The sequence below is a fragment of the Peromyscus eremicus genome, chromosome 1 (genome assembly GCF_949786415.1).
Source record: "Peromyscus eremicus chromosome 1, PerEre_H2_v1, whole genome shotgun sequence".
Taxonomy (NCBI): domain Eukaryota; kingdom Metazoa; phylum Chordata; class Mammalia; order Rodentia; family Cricetidae; genus Peromyscus; species Peromyscus eremicus.
In genome coordinates this window covers 32,671,882-32,692,694 of record NC_081416.1, presented here as the reverse complement: position 1 = coordinate 32,692,694, position 20,813 = coordinate 32,671,882, and the positions used below count along the sequence as shown (strand labels likewise).

Sequence of the window (20,813 nt, the reverse complement as noted above, 5' to 3'; positions counted from 1 at the left end):
GCTGCTCTCCCACTCCCAGACCTGCAAGGAGGCAAGCATTACCGACTGGGCTAGCTTCTCAGCCCTCAGATAGTCTTCGTCATTTATAACACAATTATTTTATGTCATTATCTGCTAATCCAACATTGGGATTGTATAACAGTCTATTTATATTGATGAACTTTTCTTTTTCCTCTGGTTCACATTTTCCTATCTCTATATCTGGTCATTTTTGATGCAGCTTTGTTTATTGTAATGTAGAGATTATAAGCTCTATTAATTTTCAGGTATATTGTCACTACATGTGGCTACTGTTATCAGATTGTACAGGTAAAGAATTTCTATTTTTGAGAACTTTATTAGACAATGCTAGAGGATTGTTTGTTCCATGTACATTCTGTGGTTTCAGTTTATCATCTTTTGGTTAGTTACATCTATTTTTCCTCTTTAGTGGCATCAATCACATCATGCTGACATCATCCTTAGTCTTCTTTAATTTGTTGCCTCATTATTTCAATTTTTTAATATAGATTAAAATTATAATAAAGTTTGTAACTAGAGTTTTCCTGCTTGGCCCACAGTCAGGGCAAATCTCTCTCACCTGTCAGTCCCACAGCCTCTCAGACCCGACCAAGTAAACACAGAGACTTATATTGCTTTCAAACTGTATGGCCATGGCAGGCTTCTTGCTAACTGTTCTTACAGCCTAAAATAATCCATTTCCATTAATTTATACCTTGCCACGTGGCTCGTGGCTTACCGGCATCTTCACATGCTGTTTGTCATCATGGCGGCTGGCAGTGTCTCTCTCTCTCAGCCTTCCACTTCCCAGCTTTATTCTCCTCCTTGTCCCGCCTACACTTCCTGCCTAGCCAATGGCCAATCAGTGCTTTATTTATTGACTAATTAGCAACACATTTGCCATATAGAACATCCCACAGCACAGGTATATAGACAGGTAGTGTTCTATAAGTATTTAATGATCTGCTTTGCTAAAGCTAAAAGTTTTGTCATTTTTGTTTTGTTTTTATTATTTTGTTTTAGGTGACAGTCTCACTGTGTAATTCCTGACTATCCTGGAACTTACACAGTGTAGACCAAGCTGGCTTCAAACTTAGAGTTTTAAGTTTTCCTACCTTACAGATGTTTGGCCTTGCTTGCAGAGGCTTACTCACTGCCTGCCTGCCCTCCCTCCCTCTGTCCCAACTACCCCCCTTTAATGTTTCCTTCTTTCTTCCTTTCTTCCTTCCTTCCTTCCTTCCTTCCTTCCTTCCTTCCTTCCTTCCTTTCTTTCTTTCTTTCTTTCATCTATCTATCTATATCTATCTGTCTGTCTATCTATCTATCTATCTATCTATCTATCTATCTATCTATCTATCTACAGGGTCTTACTGTGTAACCCTGGCTAGCTTGGAACTCATTTTGTAGACCAGGCTAGCCTTGAACCCACAGAGATCCACCTGCCTCTGCCTCCTGAGTGCTGCAAATAAAGGTGTGTGCCACCATACCTGGCTTGCAGAAGCATTTTTTGAAAGCAGTTATATTTATACTCATTGCCTTCCCAGTATGCTTCTTAAGTTAATTGATGTATGTTGCTTGCTTCCCCCCAGTTTACAGTCTGTGCTGGAAGATCTCCTTGTGGCGACTTCTGATGGACTTCTTCATCTTATTCATTGGGAAGGGATGACAAATGGAAGGAAAGCCATCAATCTTTCTACAGTACCATTTTCAGTAGATCTTCAGTCATCTAGAGGTACTTATACTTTCCATATGAGGTGGAACCTGTTTAGTATATGACATATGGTTTGCTACCCAGATATATGAAGTAGTAGTGGATTATAACCCATTCTGTTTCCATATTTTTTATTAGTAGGTTCATTCCTTGGCTTTGCAGATGTGCACATTAAAGATATGGAATACTGTGCCACGCTTGATGGGTTTGCTGTGGTGTTTAATGATGGTAAAGTTGGATTTATTACACCAGTATCCAGTAGATTTACTGCAGAGGTATGGATTGTGTATTCTGAATTATTTTATTTTTCATATATTAATTTTGCTTTGTTATCAAATCCTGTGTTCTCTTAGTTTGCATAATTTTTATTCAAATTATAAGACAGTTGCAGGGTTATTAACTTTATCCTGTGGGAAATTACTATTTGCTTCAATCTTCTCCAGCCCCAACACAAAATCTTTCCATCTTTCCAATAAAGTTAGTTTTAATAAGGTTACTAGCCATTGTTTATAGGATAGTCAGTATGTAAATTTTGTTGATACCAAGCCGTAAAATATGTTAATGATTAGGTTTTCCTTTCCTGCTGATTTTTATTTCCACTGGGAGTTAATAATTCTTTTGTTGTTTATGTTTAATTCTGTGTGTATGTGTGTGCCTTTGCTTATGCACACATGCATGTTTGTATATGTGCAGGGTGTGTGTGCTTGTAGAAGCCAGAGGACAACCTAGGCTGACATTCTCAGTCACTGTCAATCTTGCTTTTTGAACCAGAATCTCTCTGGTCTAGAGCTTACCAAGTAGACTAAACTAGCTGGCCAATGAGTCTTCACCTCCAGCACTGGGATTACAAGTACATAAGAAACAAAGCTGGCTTTTTACATGGGTTCTGGGGATCGAACTCAGGTCCTCACGCTTGCACAGCAAGCGCTTGACTGAGCTGTCCCCTGGCCCGCCCTCCATTAGCTTATTCTTTATGTACTTACCCCTTAACCCCAAACTGATTGTCAGTGCGGTAGGGTCTTCTCCATTCTTTAAATCACTATGTGTTTGTTTAATCTTCTTTAAGAAATTTCTGTTGGAGCTTTCTGGACTACTCCAGACTACACTTCTCCAGACTGGTTGCTTTAACAAAGATATATTTTCTGGTTTATCATCATCATCATCATCTCAAGAATCTCTTTCTTCTTTTAATTATCTATCCTTTGATAGCTATTGATTTTTTACTTTTAGGTAGTAAATGTGTAGGTTTTGCTGCCGTTTGAGACCCAAACTAAAATGGAATTATTCTGTTTTGGTATTCTTTTCTTCTGTTCCTTTCCCCTCCCCTCTTTGTAGCTCCAGTGTTCCTTATAAAAGAGTTCTGAAGTCCCTTCCAGAGGATTTGTAGACCTGACCACCTAATACTCTGATGTTTGAGTTCTTGAAGAGTTAAAAACTAGCAGGTTCAAGGTGGAAACTTGCACTTTTCTTTGATGTTCACTGTTTCTCTCAAAGGAAAAATGTTCAGCTTTCTTTTGGAGTAGAAGTTGAGTCTTTGTTGTCTATTCACATCGGGAGTGTGCTCAGAGAGGATCCAAGTCTTAACTAGACTTTGAACCAACTCTACCATTCTTTTAGAGACACCCAAATTCGCAGCCCTTTTGTGTACCCAGTAGTTCGAAGTGAGCTATTTCTTTTTTTGTTTGTTTTTTGTTTTTTGTTTTTTTCGAGACAGGGTTTCTCTGTGTAGCTTTGTGCCTTTCCTGGAACTCACTCTGTAGTCCAGGCTGGCCTTGAACTCACAGAGATCCGCCTGGCTCTGCCTCCCGAGTGCTGGGATTAAAGGCGTGCGCCACCACTGCCCATGAGCTATTTCTATGCGTTCTTTACCATTTGTGTGCTTTTCAATCTCTACAGTTGGCTAATGCCTTCCGTTTTTTCTTTGTCTTCACTACTTTGTGCTTCTTGGGAGAAAATACTTAGATGATAGTCTTTGTAAGAGATTTCTTATGCAGGTGAAACCAAATGATACCTTGTTAAACTGAATCTTTCATTGAATGAGAATTATTTAAACTAGAATAAGTTTAGGGGAACACTTTTTAAACTTTAACTCTTTTTCTTGTTGTAGCAACTTCATGGAGTTTGGCCACAAGATGTTATTGATGGGACATGTGTAGCAGTAAATAACAAGTACCGACTGATGGCATTTGGTTGTGCAAGGTAAGATGTAGACTTTGACTCTGAGTTAAACTTAAGGTATCTTAACATACTTAGGGACTTGATTATGTCATTTTCATATAAAATATAAAGAAAGGTGTTTTTATTATTTTGAAGCAAAGGTAAAGAATAGATTTCAGAGCCTGAACATTTTAATTTGTAAAGTGAGATGTTTTAAACTGTAGAAAGCTGAAATACAAATAAAAAAGAATAAATAATTTAAAATCTAGAGTGTTAACTGTTAATCCTTTAAGATATCAGTGTTAATATTGCCTTTACATGAGTATGTAATTTTATTTATTGAATATTCTTAAAGCTCACATATAAAATCAATTTTTTGCTGCAATTAATGCAATGGAGAGTTTTAAAATAAAATTGAAACCTGAACACTGTGACATATGTTTATAATCCAAGCATTCAGGAGGCTGAGGCAAGAGGATCAGGAATTTGAGGATATTGATTATAGGCAGGGTTACATAGTGAGGTCCAGACCAGTCTTAGTATTAGTAAATTCCTTTAAAATGGGGGCTGGGGGAGGCTAAAAAGAAGGAAAAAAATTTTATATTCATGGATTTGATTTGGTCATATTCTATTTAGAATTAAAAAATGTATGGTTATAAGTACATTTTTCCTGTGTTTCTCCTTTATCTGAACCTTATAGGTATGCAAAATTATGTTTGTCTCATAAAGCAAGTTGAAGAGGAGGGTATCTGTGTAGAACACACTATGTACTTGCTGTCCATGTTAATGCATATTGTTAAAGTTCATTCTTTCAATGTTATAGATATGGTACTGTATGAATATACCAGTTTATTTTTCTTTCCTCATGTTGCTATGTGTTAAGGTTGTTTCCATTGTTTTTCAGTTATATACAGTAGTATAGTAAACAATGTGTGTGTTTCCTGGAAAATGTTAGGAATTTCTAGAGTATTTAGAAAGGGAATGACTAGACTGTAGCATATGCATCTGTTCAGATTGATGAGATGACTACTAATTACTTACAGAATGGTTTTCTACTTTGTACACCTTTCACTAGAGCATAGATTCCCATGATAATGCCTTTTCTATTTATTTGTCATTTTTCACTAAAAGTGTTGTTTTCACAGTGGTTCTGTGCAAGTTTATACGATAGATAACACTACTGGAGCCATGCTGCTGTCTCATAAATTAGAGCTTACAGCAAAACAGTATCCTGGTGAGTATTTGTAATGTCTCTCTTGATCTGTGAGATTCAGTTCCAGCACTGCCACGCCTCCAGTGGATGGCTGAAAGCATAGGTAATACTGAACCCTGTATACTGTTTCTCCCTTACACATATAGTGAGTTTTGCTTATAAATTAGGCATAAAAAGAGATACTCTGTATATTAGTAACTTTTCTCATTGTTATGACAAAATGCCTTACAAAAGCAACTTAAGAATGGAAGATTTGGGGGCTAGAGAGATGGCTCATCATTTAAGAGCACTGGCTGCTCTTCCAGAGGACATGGGTTCAAATCCCAGCACCCACATGGCAGCTTACAACCATCTGTAATTTCAGTTCCAGAAGAAAGATGCTTTCTTCTGCCTTCTACAGGCATCAGACATTCAAGTGGTCCATTACATGTAGACGAAACACCTATGTATGTAAAATATTTTGGGAAAAAAATAAAGGAAGCATTTCTTTGGGTTTACAGGTCAAGGGGTACAGCCTGTCATGATGGGGAAGAGTGTGGTGACAGGAAGATGAGGCAGCACTGGTTACAGAGTGTCTGTCGTCAGGAAGTAGAAAGATGCGTTCTGGGGTTCACGCTGCTGTCCTGTTTGTAGTCAGTCCCGGCCCCGGCCTCCAGCTGATAGGACAGTGCTGGCCGTCCTCAAGGAGTCTTTCTGGAAACACCCTCACAGATGCCCAGAGGTGTGTTCCGACAGGATGGCGTGAAGATGAGTGCTTTTATTTGAACAGCCACAGTGTGTGCATGTATTGCACTATCACTGTGTGTCCTATAAACAACACAGTTAAAATAACCAACACCTTAAAAATAAGTGAGAATAAAATAGAACAATTAGAACTAAATGGACTCTTTATCTCAAACTTTTTTTTCTTAATTTTTGGGAGTATGTGGGTTCTTGGCTTTGTCTACTATACTACTATACTCGACTTTAGCAGTAAGCCCTCAAGTATCATAGTGCCAGTTAATCTATGATTATATTTTATATCTTATTCCAGAAAACTCAAAGGGTTTAAAAAAAAAAAAAAAGGAAGACTTTGTATAGCTGGTGTCCCTTTCTCTTAGCTCAGGTTCTTCAACTCTATTAGATAGATTCTTGACAGCCTCCTCTCCATTAGCAAATACAGCAACTCACTCTCTCTTTTACACACACACACACACACACACACACACACACACACACACACACACTGGTTTTTCAGTGTAAACCTATTTTCAATTCTATGTCACCATGCAGTTTCTACGAAATGACTCATCATTTGTTTTAGGGGCCTCCTTGCTTAAGGTCTTCACGGGGGCTTGGCATTTCCTGGTGTGGTGTGTCAATCTTTTTTCTGCTCGTATCATAAGCTAACAGGTTTAATGCCTTTTCTGCTTTAATAGTGCATTTATTACATACTAGAGTAAAAACTTTTGCAATTTTAGGTATGACAGTAAAACAGTACATGTTGCTTTTTCATCAGTTTCACACGGGAAGATTTTTTTTTTAAAGACGACAAGCGTGTTAGCCCTGGCTCTCTGCAACTCTTAGCCCAGGTTGGCCTTGAGTTATAGCAGCCATCTTGCCTCAGCCTCCCAAGTGAGATTTGTTCTTAGCAAAGTCAACATACAGTTTTTTTTCTTTCCTTAAGAACTTCCACCTTTTGTTACAACAGCTTTTCCTTGTTTTCTTTTGTCTATCTGAGCTGCCAGCACCCACCTTTGTGCTTTATGGCCTTAAGAAAAATAAAGGTTACTTGAATGCAAGGCTCTACTGTACTGAAACTGCTTGTTTAATTGAATTTTGAATTTTTTACTTCTTGAATTTTTCCATTTAATACTTTGAGGTCACAGTTAATCTTGGGTAATTGTTAAGTATGAAAAATGAAACCACAGATAAGGGGGACTACTGTGCTGGTAATGCTACCAGCTTCCTTTTTATTTCCTTTATTATTGAGGAGGGAGGGGGAGACACATATCACAGTGTGTTGTTGTCATGTTGAGGGCAGAGGGCCACTTTAGAGAGTTGGTCTCTATGCGACCATGGGTTATAGGGAATCAAGCTCAGGTCCTTGGACTTGGCGCGACAAGCACTTTTTCCCACCACTGTATCTCACCAGCCTTTTATTTCTTTAGCTATAAAAAGAATGGTTGTGTGCCAGGCAGTGATGGCACACACCTTTAATCCCACCACTTGGGAGGCTGAGGCAAGCAGATCTCTGAGTTCAAGGCCAGCCTGGTCTACAGAGTGAATTGCAGGACAGCCGGGGCAAAACAGAGAAACTCTGACTGGAGCAAAAACAAACAAAAAGGTTGTTTTATAGTCTGTCTCCATTAGTCCTGGTATCCAAACACTTTGAGTCTACCTCTGCTGTGTCTTATTTCTTAGGATTTGTTAGTTTATTTTAGGATATTTTACTGAAAGCTGGTGTTTCTTGACAGTTGTTTGTGGAAACTTCAGGACCTGGATTACATTGTATTTCTTTCAGAGGTCACTTGAGGGATACTCCACTGTTCTGGACCCTTTGTTGTGTTCTCTGTATAAGGGTTTTTTGTTTTTTTTTTCTTCAACCACACTAATTACACAAATTCTAAATCAGAATGAGAACTGAGTTGATATGTGACTAAGGGCTATCATGGGACTTTTGTTTCTGTTCTGTGGAATAGATAAAATATGGAAAATTTCCCTGCCTCATCTACATGGCAGTTTATCTCTTATTCTCCTTTGTACCATGGATGCAGCTTTTATAATCTTGGCATTGCCAAGTGTCTTTACTAGATTTCCTGATGTGGGTAAGCTCTGAACTTTATCCTCTGACTTTCACATGCTGTGTGAGTCACCAGTAATGACAGATTCTCAGAGTTTGACAGATGAATTCAGAGGGAAAGTACTTTGTCCCAATATTGGGGGACGTTCAACATCATAGTTGTTTCAGTGTGAAAAATCATATAGGGTATTACTTGATGTACTGCAAAAATAAGATATATGCTCCCAACATTCATTTTTATCATGCTCACTATGTAAAAGACTTAACTGTATTTTTCTCTAAGAAGAATGTTTCTGCACCCTTATCCCCATTTTATAGAAGCTGAGAGCTTTGACGTTTATTACACAGTGGTAGTTATTCAAGCTAATCATGGCAAAACTAGCCTTCACTTCCTACAATTCACCTGCATTCTGAGGTTGTTTACATTGGCTCAGGGAAACCCTCCATGAACAGGACTTATCTTGGAATTCAAGTAGTCTGTGCCATTCTGCTTGTTCGGATTTGAACATAGAGCTTGTAAAAAGTACTGAATATTTCTGAGCAATCTTTTTGACCCTTCTCACTATCTTTTCACAGACATTTGGAACAAAACAGGAGCTGTTAAGTTGATTAGATGGTCTCCTGACAATAGTGCTGTAATAGTAACCTGGGAATATGGAGGTCTTTCTCTATGGAGTGTGTTTGGAGCCCAGCTGATTTGTACACTTGGAGGAGACTTTGCGTGAGTGAACAAAGAGAAAATCACTTTAAAAAATTTTTTAGTAGCATATAAAACAGTAGAGCTTAATGAGTACATTTTCATATGTACGCATCAATGCACTTCGCCCGTATTTTCCCTAAGTAGTTCCTCTTCCTTTATGCAATGTTATCTGTGTATTTAAATCTAGAGTGTACACATGATAGAAACACGCAGTATTGTGTCTATATTTCCCCAGTCCCCATGGGCCTCTCTTATTTCTCCATCTCTTCTTTCTTTCAGGACCACTACCACCCTCATAGTTCCCTCTCACTGTCATGTCCTATATTTAGATTCTGCATATGAGAGAAAATGGGATAATCTATCTGTCTGGGTCTGGTATATTTCACTTAACATGATCTCTAGTCCATCCATTCTTTCTTTATTCTTATACCAAAACATTTTGTGAAATTTAGATTTAATTTGTTCAGAATATGTTGATTCTCCAAACATTCAACCTCCTAAAACTGACAGTTGGTTCAATAAAAATGACTTACTGGTCCCAAACACTAGGGAAAATACTCTTCTTTTTTTGAGCTCAGTAAAGTATATGACCTCATGTTAAGATTTAAGGCTGACTGCTGGACTTGGTAGCACATACCTTTAATCCCAGCATACAGGGATGCAGAATCAGGGGGTCTCTATGAGTTTAAGGCCAGCCTGGGCTACATAGTAAGACCCTGTCTCAGAAACAATACTATAAAATACAAAACCAGAAGTGAAAGTGACTGTTCCTTTAAAATAGAAATATGTAATAATGCATAAGTGTTTCATTTTCATAAAGTATTACGAATTTCTGTTTTAAAGGGGCAAAGTCAGTTTGATTTTTTTTTTTTTTTAAGCTGAAGCTAAGTGGTATGTGTATTGTGTGTAATTGGAAGATGATCAAGTTAAGTTTCTGTTCTGTTTCAGTTATAGGTCTGATGGTACCAAAAAAGATCCCCTTAAGATAAATTCTATGGTAAGTACTTTCTACTTAAAAACAGGTGTAACCTATAAAGTGCAGTTTTTTTCCGTTTTCCTCACATTGATTTCATAACATCAGAAAGCATTTTTATCTCAGCAGATTTTTTTTTTCCTACATAGTTCATTTTTGGTGAAGTTTATTGGTGTGTGTAAGATGGGGTTTGCCAGGTGGTGGCGCACGCCTTTAATCCCAGCACTTGGGAAGCAAAGGCAGGTGGATCTCTATGAGTTTGAGGCCAGCCTGGTCTACAGAGCCAGTTCTAGAACAGCCAAGGCTACACAAAGAAATCCTGTCTTGAAACATGCCCCCACCCCCCAAAAAAGATGGGGTTTCTTGCTATGCAACCAACATTTGGCCTCAAACTATATAGGCCATGCTAGCCTTGACCTAACAATCTTCTTGCCCTTGCCTTTGGAGTGACTTTGTCTCGAAAAATAAGGTAGATGACTTCTGATGAATGACATCATCTGGCTTACACACAGCGCGCGCACACACACACACACACGCATGCACACACACACGCATGCGCACGCACACACACACCTTCATGTACTTCATATATAGACACACAAATGTAAGTTTTCAGTATAATAATATTTCTGAAACTACTAGCCAATGCCTTTGAATGGCATCAACTATTATTATTGGAAGTTTACTAGGTTGGAATTTCAGCCACAAACTAAGGATCCAAGCATTTATTTAGCTCCAGGTTCAGAGAGACCTTGTCTCAAAGGAGTAGAGAAAAAGCAATAGAGTAGGCTATCAAAGCCCTCCTCTTGCTTCCATGTGCACCTGTGCCCACGCTGTGCACACACAGGACACACACACAGAGGAAATCAACATTTTGCAGCAGTCTGAACCTCACTCACCATTTTCTTGGATTACAGATTAGAAATTACTATCTTGAAAAATACTATGATGGAATCTAGTTACAGAATATTAATTCTGGTTGGGCTTGAAGAAATACATTTAAATCTTCTCACTGTACACTTCACAACTGAAGAAACCTCTATCTAGAGAAACTAGATAAGCCAAAACTTTTATTACACTGTTTTTGCTGTATACAAAGCTGCATCGGTTGTAGATGCTTCTTCCCTGAGCCTCTAGTCATACGCTGAGTTGTCTTCTGTAAGAAATTTCTTTGTACTTGAGAAGCAGGTAAATTAAATTGGAATGCTACGGAAGGATTTTTAGAATTGGAACCCTGAAATTGAAGCTGAGAACATTATTTAGTGTTTTACCATTCTAAGTAGAGGGCAATGATGATGATTTCCTCTGGAAATAGATAAGGTGTACTAGATGTCTAAGAATCATGGGTTGTAGTTTTCTTATAATTATTTTGTGTATCTATGCATGGTGTCTGAATGTGTGGGCACGCTACCATATGGCTGTCAGAGGACAACTTTATGGAGTTAGTTCTCTCCACTATAACATGAATTCTGGGGGTCAACTCAGGTTCTCATACTTCCACACCACATGCCTTGACTTGCTGAACCACCTTTCTAGCCCTGGGTGTGATTGATCCTTGTCTCTGGTATTTGTCATGGTTTCTCTGTTTTCAATATTTAACTGAAGTTAGAAAGGAAATAAAAATAACTTTGTGTTGCTTTCTCTTATTTCTTCAAGAGCTGGGGTGCAGAAGGCTATCACTTATGGGTAATCAGCGGATTTGGTCCTCAACACGCTGAAATTGAGTCTGACCTCAGGAGTATAGTTAAACAGCCCAGCATTTTGCTATTTCAGTTTATCAAGAGTGTACTCACTGTAAACCCTTGTATGGTAAGTAATTAAAACTGCGTGGTTTTGTTTTAATGCCTCTTAGCAGAATTTTAGAACCTTGTCTATGACCCAAGGATTTGAATATATTCCTAAATTAACTGTACCTTCGTTGTATATTTTCTGTGATTCGTGTACTTCTATAAAATTTATTCCAAAATCTTATTTCTGAACATGTTTTGGATTTTTGTTTTATTCTTTAAAAAAAAAAAAAAAAACACAAGCAGTCTGAAAGAAGCAGTATTTACATGTAAGCTAACTTGAATAATTCAGTCTTAATCTGAGTAAGAGTTACTAAAGTGTGTTGCACTTAGATACTACTTAGAAATATTACTAGAGGCTCCTCAGGGTTTAAAACAAAACAAAAAACCATTCTAGGTGGTTGGGGGTGGCTTAGTTGGTAAAATGTTTGCTTCACTCACATGCATGAGGACCTGAGTTTGATTTCCCACCCCCATTGTCAAGGTTGAGCATGACAGTGTGCACCTATAATTTCCGCTCTAGGAAGGTAGAAACTGGAGTCAGCAAGCTCCATGTTCAGTGATGGACCCTGTCTCAAAACATAAGGTGGAGAGCGATTGAGGAAGACCTTTACTTGACTTGACACACATACATACAGAATAAAAATTCCGAGGCTAGGTATAATAGCACACACTTGTAATCCCAGTGCATAGGAACCTGAAACAAGAGGATCACAGGACAAAAACTAAACAAGACAAGACAAAAAATTCTGTTTTCATGAAAGAAAGGCTTTAAACCAAAGAGTATATTAGGACTCCAGAACTTGAGTTGTGATCAGATCACATCTGGCACAGAAATGTAGCTGTGATGTAAAAAGCAGTGTTCCTTTTACTCATTCAGCTGTAAATTTTAATAAGCTCTTTGAAGAATATATCTAAGAACCTGCTTTGGAAAACATTGCCTATAATTACAATAGAAATATTTTGTAATATTTGTGATAAATATTACAGAATGTAATATAAATGCAACATGAACTTCCCATGTTTACTTCTCTGAATTAATATATATTATATGATTATGTATTTTAATATGCTACATTTATATGCTATGAGTACATATCTCAGTACCTATTATCAATAGCTTTTTAAAGATATTTGGTGTAACCAGTTATTTAAGATTTACAACATATTAAAAATTAATATGAAAATAACCCAGATCTCAGAACTCTATACTATAGTTGAAAATTAAGGATTCCCAGAAAAACAAGAATAGAGTATATTTCCTGCCCATCCCCTTCCAGATCATTTTAAAGCATCCCTCTGTGGCTGATAGGGTAGCTCAGTGAGTGGGACTAGATTCTGAATCCCCAAAACCTACATAAAAGCCAGGTGGGCATGGCAGCCTGTCTGTAATCCCAGCAGGAAGGAGGTAGAGATGGGGATTCCCGAGCAAGCAGGCTAGTCTAGTCAGAGTAACATGCTCCAGGTTCACCAAGAGACCTTGCTTCAGTATATAAGGTGGAAAAGAGATATTGAGGAAGAGACCTCAAGTCAGCCTTAGGTCATCACATACACACACGCAAACATATACATACATGTACACACACACACACACACACACACACACACACACACACACACACTTACACAAAACAAATAAAGCGCCCTTGATTGTATTTTGGACTAAATGGGAAGGGATAGGATACCACTGTCTGATTTTGAATATAAGAAATTTTCCCACCTTAAGAACCCTGGCCCTCTAATTAAAAACCAGGGCACGATTAACTAAAAACAGGAGCTATTGCATTTGTCTGAATATCCATTGAAATTTGCATGGTCAACTGTAAACAATGTGTACTTACATGTAGTTTTCCAGGTGGAGTTCTCATAGTACCACCATTTAGCAATTCTACCAAAAGTTACTCTTCAAACATTTGTAAACCTGGGCATTAGCAAAACACACTCTATAAAAACCTCATTTACAATAGAAATCACTAAACTATTGACTCTTTCCTAAATATAATTACGTAGATTCTGTCATCTGGAGAAAATCAATATTGAGATATGGTACACATTCAATAATAAAACTAAAACAGCATGTTACTTAATTGTCCCTACTCAATGCTGAGTATTTTTATTTTTGCCCTTTTGCCCTTCTTTCTCTTTCTAGAGTAACCAAGAACAGGTGTTGCTTCAGGGAGAAGATCGCTTATACTTGAACTGTGGAGAAGCCTCACAAACCCAGAATCCGAAGAGTTCTTTGGCACGAACTGATCATATGCCAAATCGGGAGAAGAGCCCATTTGCAGATGGAGGTCTGGAGTCTCAGGGGTTAAGCACTTTACTTGGACATCGGCATTGGCATGTTGTACAGGTCAGTGTTCATTTACTGACCACTAGTGACTCATTCATTGGTAATGTATCACTTGGAATCAGCTTTTAATTATTTCATTGCTGTATTATCTCTCAATGCTTTTTTATGTTTTTTCCTTGCCCTTTTTTCTTTCCATTTGATACAGAATATATCCTCACCATTAATAGTGTCGAGAATTAGAAGTTTACTTCTTTTCCCCTCAGTAAAGATGATTTTATTTTACCTTGAGCCTCTGTTTTGCTTCCTCTAGCTCTGGGTTTGCATAGCCTGAAGTATATCCATTGCATGGAGAGTAGTGATTTGACCAGTGCCCGGTCCAGCTGACTTTCTAATTTCCGTGGTTAATCACTTAACAGTGGACCCAAATTGCAAACTTGAGAACATTTGAGAAACTTGGTGTTTATAATTTTATTATTATTTGATGTTTTTCCAAATTATGGTTTCATCCTGATACCATATTTAAATTAGGTTCTTTTAGCAATTTTGACAGATTGATATTTGATATGGATTAATTCTGAATTTTGATGCCAATTAAGATTAATTTGGTATAGTGAGTAAATTGAAATTTCTTGAAAGAAATTTGTATGCATAGTTTCAAAATCCTAAACATTTTCTTTCTCCTTTTGCTACTAAAGCGGATCAGAGCCTTTTCTTGTATTAGTTTCCTTTAGTCTGTTTCTTCATTTTCTTTTAACTTTTCTTTCCTTTTAAGATAGGATCTTGCTGTTTAGCTGGTCTGGAATTCACAATTCTCTTGTCTCGGCCTCCCGAATGCTGGGACCATGCATGTACACTACCACACTAGCTTCTTTTCATTGGTTTCTATGTCCATAATTCTTTGCCTTCTCTGCTTTTATCTTACTCGTTTACTTCAGCTCTCATGTTATTTTCAGTTGGTTTTGAATGAAGATAATGAAAGACAGAAAAATGGTCATTCTATGAAGGGTTGAAGGAGGCATAGCGCCTACATTGACTTACAGTATGCACTAAAAGAAAGTGTATTTACCATACATTAATAAACTCATGGAATCAAGCAATGTACATACCATTTTATAATTAGTAACTTTTTTTTTAAATATAAAACTGCATCAGCTACTTCCTTGACTAAAATTTTCCACTGCTCCCTTCTCTCCTATAGCCATTTCTCTGCTATTTTCATTTCCCCATACTTTGAACTATTCATTCTACACTGACCTAGCATCAATGCCAGTTCTGCCTAGCCAGGTCTGTGTTACCAGAGAGCCAAGTAGAGCAGAGGATCAAAGAAGGTAGGTCTGGAACTAAAAAATCCATCAGGCAATAACAAAATTGAATTTCCTTCCAGCTCAAAAATTCAGTGATTCTTAGTGGCTTGTCCGTGAAGCCTTCCACTAACCAAGCACATAGCACTGACTTAAGGACTTTGGGTACCAGCAGGGCTTGTTGTCCTCTGATAGCTAACTGTGTTCATTTCCACAGATGAGCTTTCTAAGTGTGGATTTACCTAGTCTTTTCATTTCCTTATCCGTCTCTGTTCTTTTAGGTTTAAATAAATATAAAATGGTTTTGGTAAAATAGTTATTAGATGATTAATTTATTTACCATAAGGGTAAACAAGTGGTTCACAAAAAAGTAAGGTAAAAATGCCAAAACTTTATTCTGCTTTGGAGACCTCACAAACTCTAATGAGAAAAAAACACTTTAAAAACTCATAAAAATATAAATAAAAATGCCACAGTTGTGCTCCCAAGACATTTAAATTGTAATAGAATTTCAGTTTCAAATTTCATGGAATTTTTAGAGCTGGAAGGATCTTAGAGGTCATATAGCCCAACTGGATCTATACATGAGGAAACAGAGCTCAGAAAATTACTATGACTCATGCAGCATCACACAAAGGGGTACTGGCCAACCTAGCCTTAAAACAGTCTACATTACAGTAAAAAATCCAGTGTACTTTAAAAGTCCAGGTACTGAATGTTGAATCATATAATTGCTGTTGACCTTGTACTGAAATTTATAATTTGCCCTTGTGGCCATTTTTTTTTTTTTTTTTTTTAAATTTAGCATTGCTCTGCTCTTCGCTAACACTGGAGCCTGGCAATTGGGTGCAGAGTGACAGTGATCTTTCTGGGTAGTGTTTATTAGTGCTAAGGCTTTGCCTAGTCATGTCGACTGCTTGGAGAAATGAGGGGTGTGCTTTCATTCCCCTTCCTACTTATCCTATCTTGTGGGATAAGACCACATTCTCCATTAAAGTCGATTTGTTTGTGTGATTCCTTTTTTTTTTTTTTTTTTTTGAAACAGAGTTTCTCTGTGTTGTTTTGGTGCCTGTCCTGGATCTTGCTCTGTAGACCAGGCTGGCCTCGAACTCACAGAGATCCGCCTGCTTCTGCCTCCCAAGTGCTGGGATTAAAGGCGTGCGCTACCACCGCCCGGCTGTTTGTGTGATTTCTATTTTGTGTGCTTACTAGATAATTTAGAGTTCATCTAATAAGCTCCAGCAAATTCTGTGCTTTCTGCTCATCATCTGGAATACTGAACTATTTTTTTTGTTTGTTTGTTGAAGCCTTCTCTTTTGTATACAACTTAACTTCTACATTAGAAGGTTTTGTTAGTTAAGTGTCTCTAGCCAAACCAAATGCATACACACTGTTAGAAGCAAAGTTAGTAGCTGGCAGTATAGACAGTGTATTTTTTTTTTTAATTTAGTTTTCTTAGTTGCAAATTTAGAAAGTACTGCTCATTGGTTTCTAAAAGGTCTTTATTATTTTAATGTTCTAAGGATACTGATTTTATACTTAACCTGTCTCTAACTATTTTGAAAGATTATCTGTCGCAAAGTAAGAGGTAAATATCAGGCACTTCATTGGGGGAGGTCAGTAGTGAATTGTAAAGGCTATTTTGCTTCTAAGTGATTGGCTCACCTTCCCCTAGTTGTATCAGGAGTGGAAGATGTGGTATTTGGCAAAGATCTAATCTCATCTTCAGTCTTACTAGTTAGACAAAACTAGTCTAGGCTGGAGAGTTTATCAGGAAAAAAGAAGGAAAACAGTTTCCATTTAAGAGAGACTGTAAGAACAGTGAGAGGCCGCTCTGTACCTTAGCACTGTCTCCCAGTGATGTGGCATGACTCCTGTGCCCTGACTTTATGTCTCAGGGTTATTTATTAGCTGCCTCTTTCTTTTCACTATTTCTAACACAACATTAAGTATGTAGGACAAAGTTCAGATGACACATAGCTCAAAAAAGGTGATGCTAGGAAAAAATATATACTTTGTCCTAGTCATAAAATATTCTGACAAAATTAAAAAACCCATTAATTTTAACTTATATTTGGGTTTTGAAGATACATCATTTATAATTTGTAGTATGTCATAGACTTTTGAAGGTTAAAAAAATAGCTTTTTTTTCTGTAGAGATATACATTAGAGTGTGATAATTTGATAAGCTTTTACTGAGCCTTTGTGTTGGAATCACTTTTGCATTGACATGCTAGCTCACATATCACATTTCATAGGAATTAATCAAACATCAAGGTTTGCAGATTATAGGGTTCTTTGATTTTTATTTATTTTACCCAGTGTCATTGATAATGGGCTGCTTGCTCTGGTACACCTGTTACATTCTTTTTTGAATAATTGAAAGCTATTAATTTAGATCTGGTTTTAAGTTGACTTACTGGATAACTGCATTCTAACCCTTTATGAGTTAACTTTATCGAGAGTGATACAAGTGCTTTGGGTATATTGCTTTTACTTGATTCTCTTTTATCTTTACATAATTTCATTGGATTTGATTATACTTTATGTGGCTTTCTGATTTGGATTTGTCTTTCGATATGTATCCGGTTTTCTTGAGTCAAATTAAAATAAATTTGAATAAATTGAAGTTTTTCTTATTTTAGGAACAGAAGACTCTTCCGTTGTTCTGTTTTTCTGTTAATTCATACTCCACCTCCTCCAACTGCTCACAAAAACCAGTTAGTAACTAGTCTCCTAGTTAGTAGACTAGGAGAGACAAAAGAGTCTGTAGAGCTAAATCTTACTTCACATTAATAGCTCACAGAATTTTGTTTAAGTTTGAAAGTGTCATACCAGTGATACAATGACACCATGAACAAAGGTGTACACTAGATGTCATGGGAAACTGCTCACCATTGATGCCTCAGAAGGAGACTTAATATCTGTACTATATAAGGGTTCTTGTGGATCAATCAAGTTGAACAGCCTAATAGAAAAACATAAGCATATCCATACAGGTTTGTAGCGGCATCTCAAGAAGTAGGATAAAAAACAATCCAGTTTCTATTCTCAAGCAACAGAATTTTTGTTTGTACTTACATTGATTGATTTTATATGCATTGCTTTTTTAATCATAACAGTATAAAAGTAATAAAGATTTCCAGTAAAACCAAAACTCTTGCTGAAGCTGTCATTTGTTTGGGGGTGGTCTTTGTCAGCAGACAGACTGTAGTCTGCAATTTGGGGCTGCCATCACACATGCCTCTTAGTCAGTTTGTATTGAGTTTAATATTAGAAACAAGCAATGCTTTGGTGGAGGGAGGAAGTGTGGTGTCTAAACCTTGAAATGATAAGATAGAACATGTGAAATATTGGTTCATAAACAAAGGCTCAATTCCAAGGGCTCTGCTTCTAAAGCCACTACTTTGGCACCTTAAACGTGCAGGAAGCTGAATCTTAGGCTATGCTAAGTTAATGTTGTAAGTTGAAGTATATTTCCTAAGTCTCACCAAACTGATATGTTATTTTCTATAGATTTCCAGCACCTATCTAGAAAGCAATTGGCCTATACGGGTGAGTTGTTATTTTGTTGGTGTTGTAGTAGTCATTCTGGGAGTTGAGCCCTTGTGGATTTATAAGAGTGAAATTTTAATGCTTGATCCACAGTGTATTGCTAATGGATTGCCTCTACACTTTTGTCAAATATAGCTATCAATATTTGAATTTTTAATTTAGCATTTTATATTTAAATCACTTAGTAGTCTCTTCACCTTCTATTTTATTAAGTACTTTGTACCTAATAAAGTGTATATAGTTGTAGGAAAGAGGTTTTAATTTTTTTTTTTTTTAACAGTTCTCAGCTATTGATAATCTCGGACAGAATATCGCTGTTGCTGGCAAGTTTGGGTTTGCACATTACTCTTTACTCACCAAAAAATGGAAACTTTTTGGAAACATTACTCAGGTTAGTGTTTTGTTTTTGTTTTTGTTTTTGTTTAACAAAAATACATTTCAAGATACAAAGCATAAAAAAACTGATAGTGAGGCTGGAGATGTAGCTTGACTGTAAAGCACTTGCTATATTCCCGGGTTCTGGGAGGAACAGAGAATTGGGGAGAGAGACTTGACATTTGATAATTGCCAATAAGTCAGTTTTGATAAAATACTTGATAATTTGATAAAAGGTCTTGAATTGAGATAGTTGGCTTTTTATGTTTTGTTAAGATCATTTACAAATGCTGGGAGATGACTTAGCCATTTGTGGTTTCTATATAAGCAAGGAGACCTCAGTTTATATCCCCAGAGAAGCCATTTAGATGCTGGGCAGAAAGGGCAAGTCACCTGTAATGCCATCCTTGGGAGGTAGAGCTGGGGGATCCCTGGAACAAGCCGCCTGGAGAAACTAGCCATATTAGTAGCCAGCTTTGGCTTTCATTGAGAGATGCTACCTCAAAGAATAGAAGAGCCATCAAAGAATATTCCAGATATCAAATCTTGGTCCATATGCACCCCCTACACACACATCTACACACCCACATATATGTACATACATAACATTTGACAGGCACATAGGCATGAAAAGAAGAAAAAAAAGATTAGTAGCAATAATTGTTTAACTTAGAGTTTAATATTATCTTTAAGACTGAGTTATCAGATGTGGTAAGACTAAATGTCTACAAAGTTAGAAATCGTTCTGTGTGTGATATGTGCATTTGTATAGCAGGGAGGGAGGTGGAGGGTCAGAGGGCGAGTGAATTAGATATTATGAAAAGAAATGAGGAAAATTAAAGTAGGTATCTTTTGTGTACCAGGCACTTTAAAAATACTTTTTTGTTCTTAGAAACCCAGTTAGGACACTAATACTACCATTTGTTAAAGGATTGGGATTCAGGTACTCATCTGAGGAAGAAGAAAGCCAGAATGTAAAGCAGATTGTTTTAGATGTATGTTTAATTATGCTGCTATCTGGTATTGAGATATTTTGAATGACACAGGCATTTCTTTATAGGAATATTTATTTTTTTAAAGATAGGATATGGTACATTATTAGTAAAGACCCTGAAAAAAAAAATTTAGGCAAGAGAGAATGAATCAGAAAAAAATCTGAGCTTTCTAAGAGTATTTTGTTACTTCATTGAAATTTTGGGTAACATAATTAAGGTAAATACATCTTAAAATTTTCTTTTAAGGAGCAAAATATGATTGTGACTGGTGGCTTAGCCTGGTGGAATGACTTTATGGTCCTAGCATGTTATAACTTAAGTGACCGTCAAGAAGAGGTAAGAGGTAACTTCTTTTTTCCCTCAGAAATAATCGATTTTTAATTTTGGAGCTAAGCAGAATTTAATTTTAGGTAGACAATAATCCATTAAAAACTAAACAACATATTATTCCAATAATTTAGCATATTTCAGTAATGGAGTTACTATTTTAGGCTATTTGTGTTGTTTTTTAAGGTGGCAATTTGAATTTGTAAGATGACCTTTTATATCATAATACCCAAAAGGCTGAGACAGGAGGATTATGAGTTCAGGTCTATTGTGAGCTAAATATTGACCCTGTCTCAAAAAGTAAATAAACCTTAAAAGGATAATCTTTTAGCTAGTAGATAATCTATAAAGATTGGTAATAAAACATTAGAAACCAAAAATACGTAAGTATGACTGTTCTTAAGGATAGCTTTATTAATTTATTGGTTTATCTGTTGGTTTTGAGGAAATGGTAGTCTCATTAGTCAGGTTTGAGTACACAGATCTGAAACATGGTCTCATAATATTACATTTACTCTTGATCACATTATCTTTGGTTATTTATAAAGAATTAGCTAGCCAAAATAAAAACATCATTCATTTTTTTGAGAAATCATTGGTAATTCTTTCAACTCCTATTACTTTAAAGTGAGTTGGAGGGGGGG

General features: G+C 36.8%; 1 protein-coding gene across 2 annotated transcripts in view; it reads left to right on the top strand.

Annotated features, from left to right (window-relative positions):
- Positions 1–20,813, top strand: part of Ric1 (RIC1 homolog, RAB6A GEF complex partner 1) — an 82,248-nt gene that overhangs the window by 43,919 nt on the left and 17,516 nt on the right. For both annotated transcript variants that reach the window (XM_059259142.1, XM_059259150.1), the window contains exons 5-15: positions 1,590–1,732; positions 1,850–1,986; positions 3,819–3,910; positions 5,014–5,102; positions 8,440–8,584; positions 9,512–9,560; positions 11,193–11,345; positions 13,473–13,676; positions 18,434–18,472; positions 18,753–18,863; positions 20,089–20,178. In XM_059259142.1, the coding sequence (XP_059115125.1) occupies positions 1,590–1,732; positions 1,850–1,986; positions 3,819–3,910; positions 5,014–5,102; positions 8,440–8,584; positions 9,512–9,560; positions 11,193–11,345; positions 13,473–13,676; positions 18,434–18,472; positions 18,753–18,863; positions 20,089–20,178 (1,252 nt within the window). The remainder of the gene's footprint in view (positions 1–1,589; positions 1,733–1,849; positions 1,987–3,818; positions 3,911–5,013; positions 5,103–8,439; positions 8,585–9,511; positions 9,561–11,192; positions 11,346–13,472; positions 13,677–18,433; positions 18,473–18,752; positions 18,864–20,088; positions 20,179–20,813) is intronic.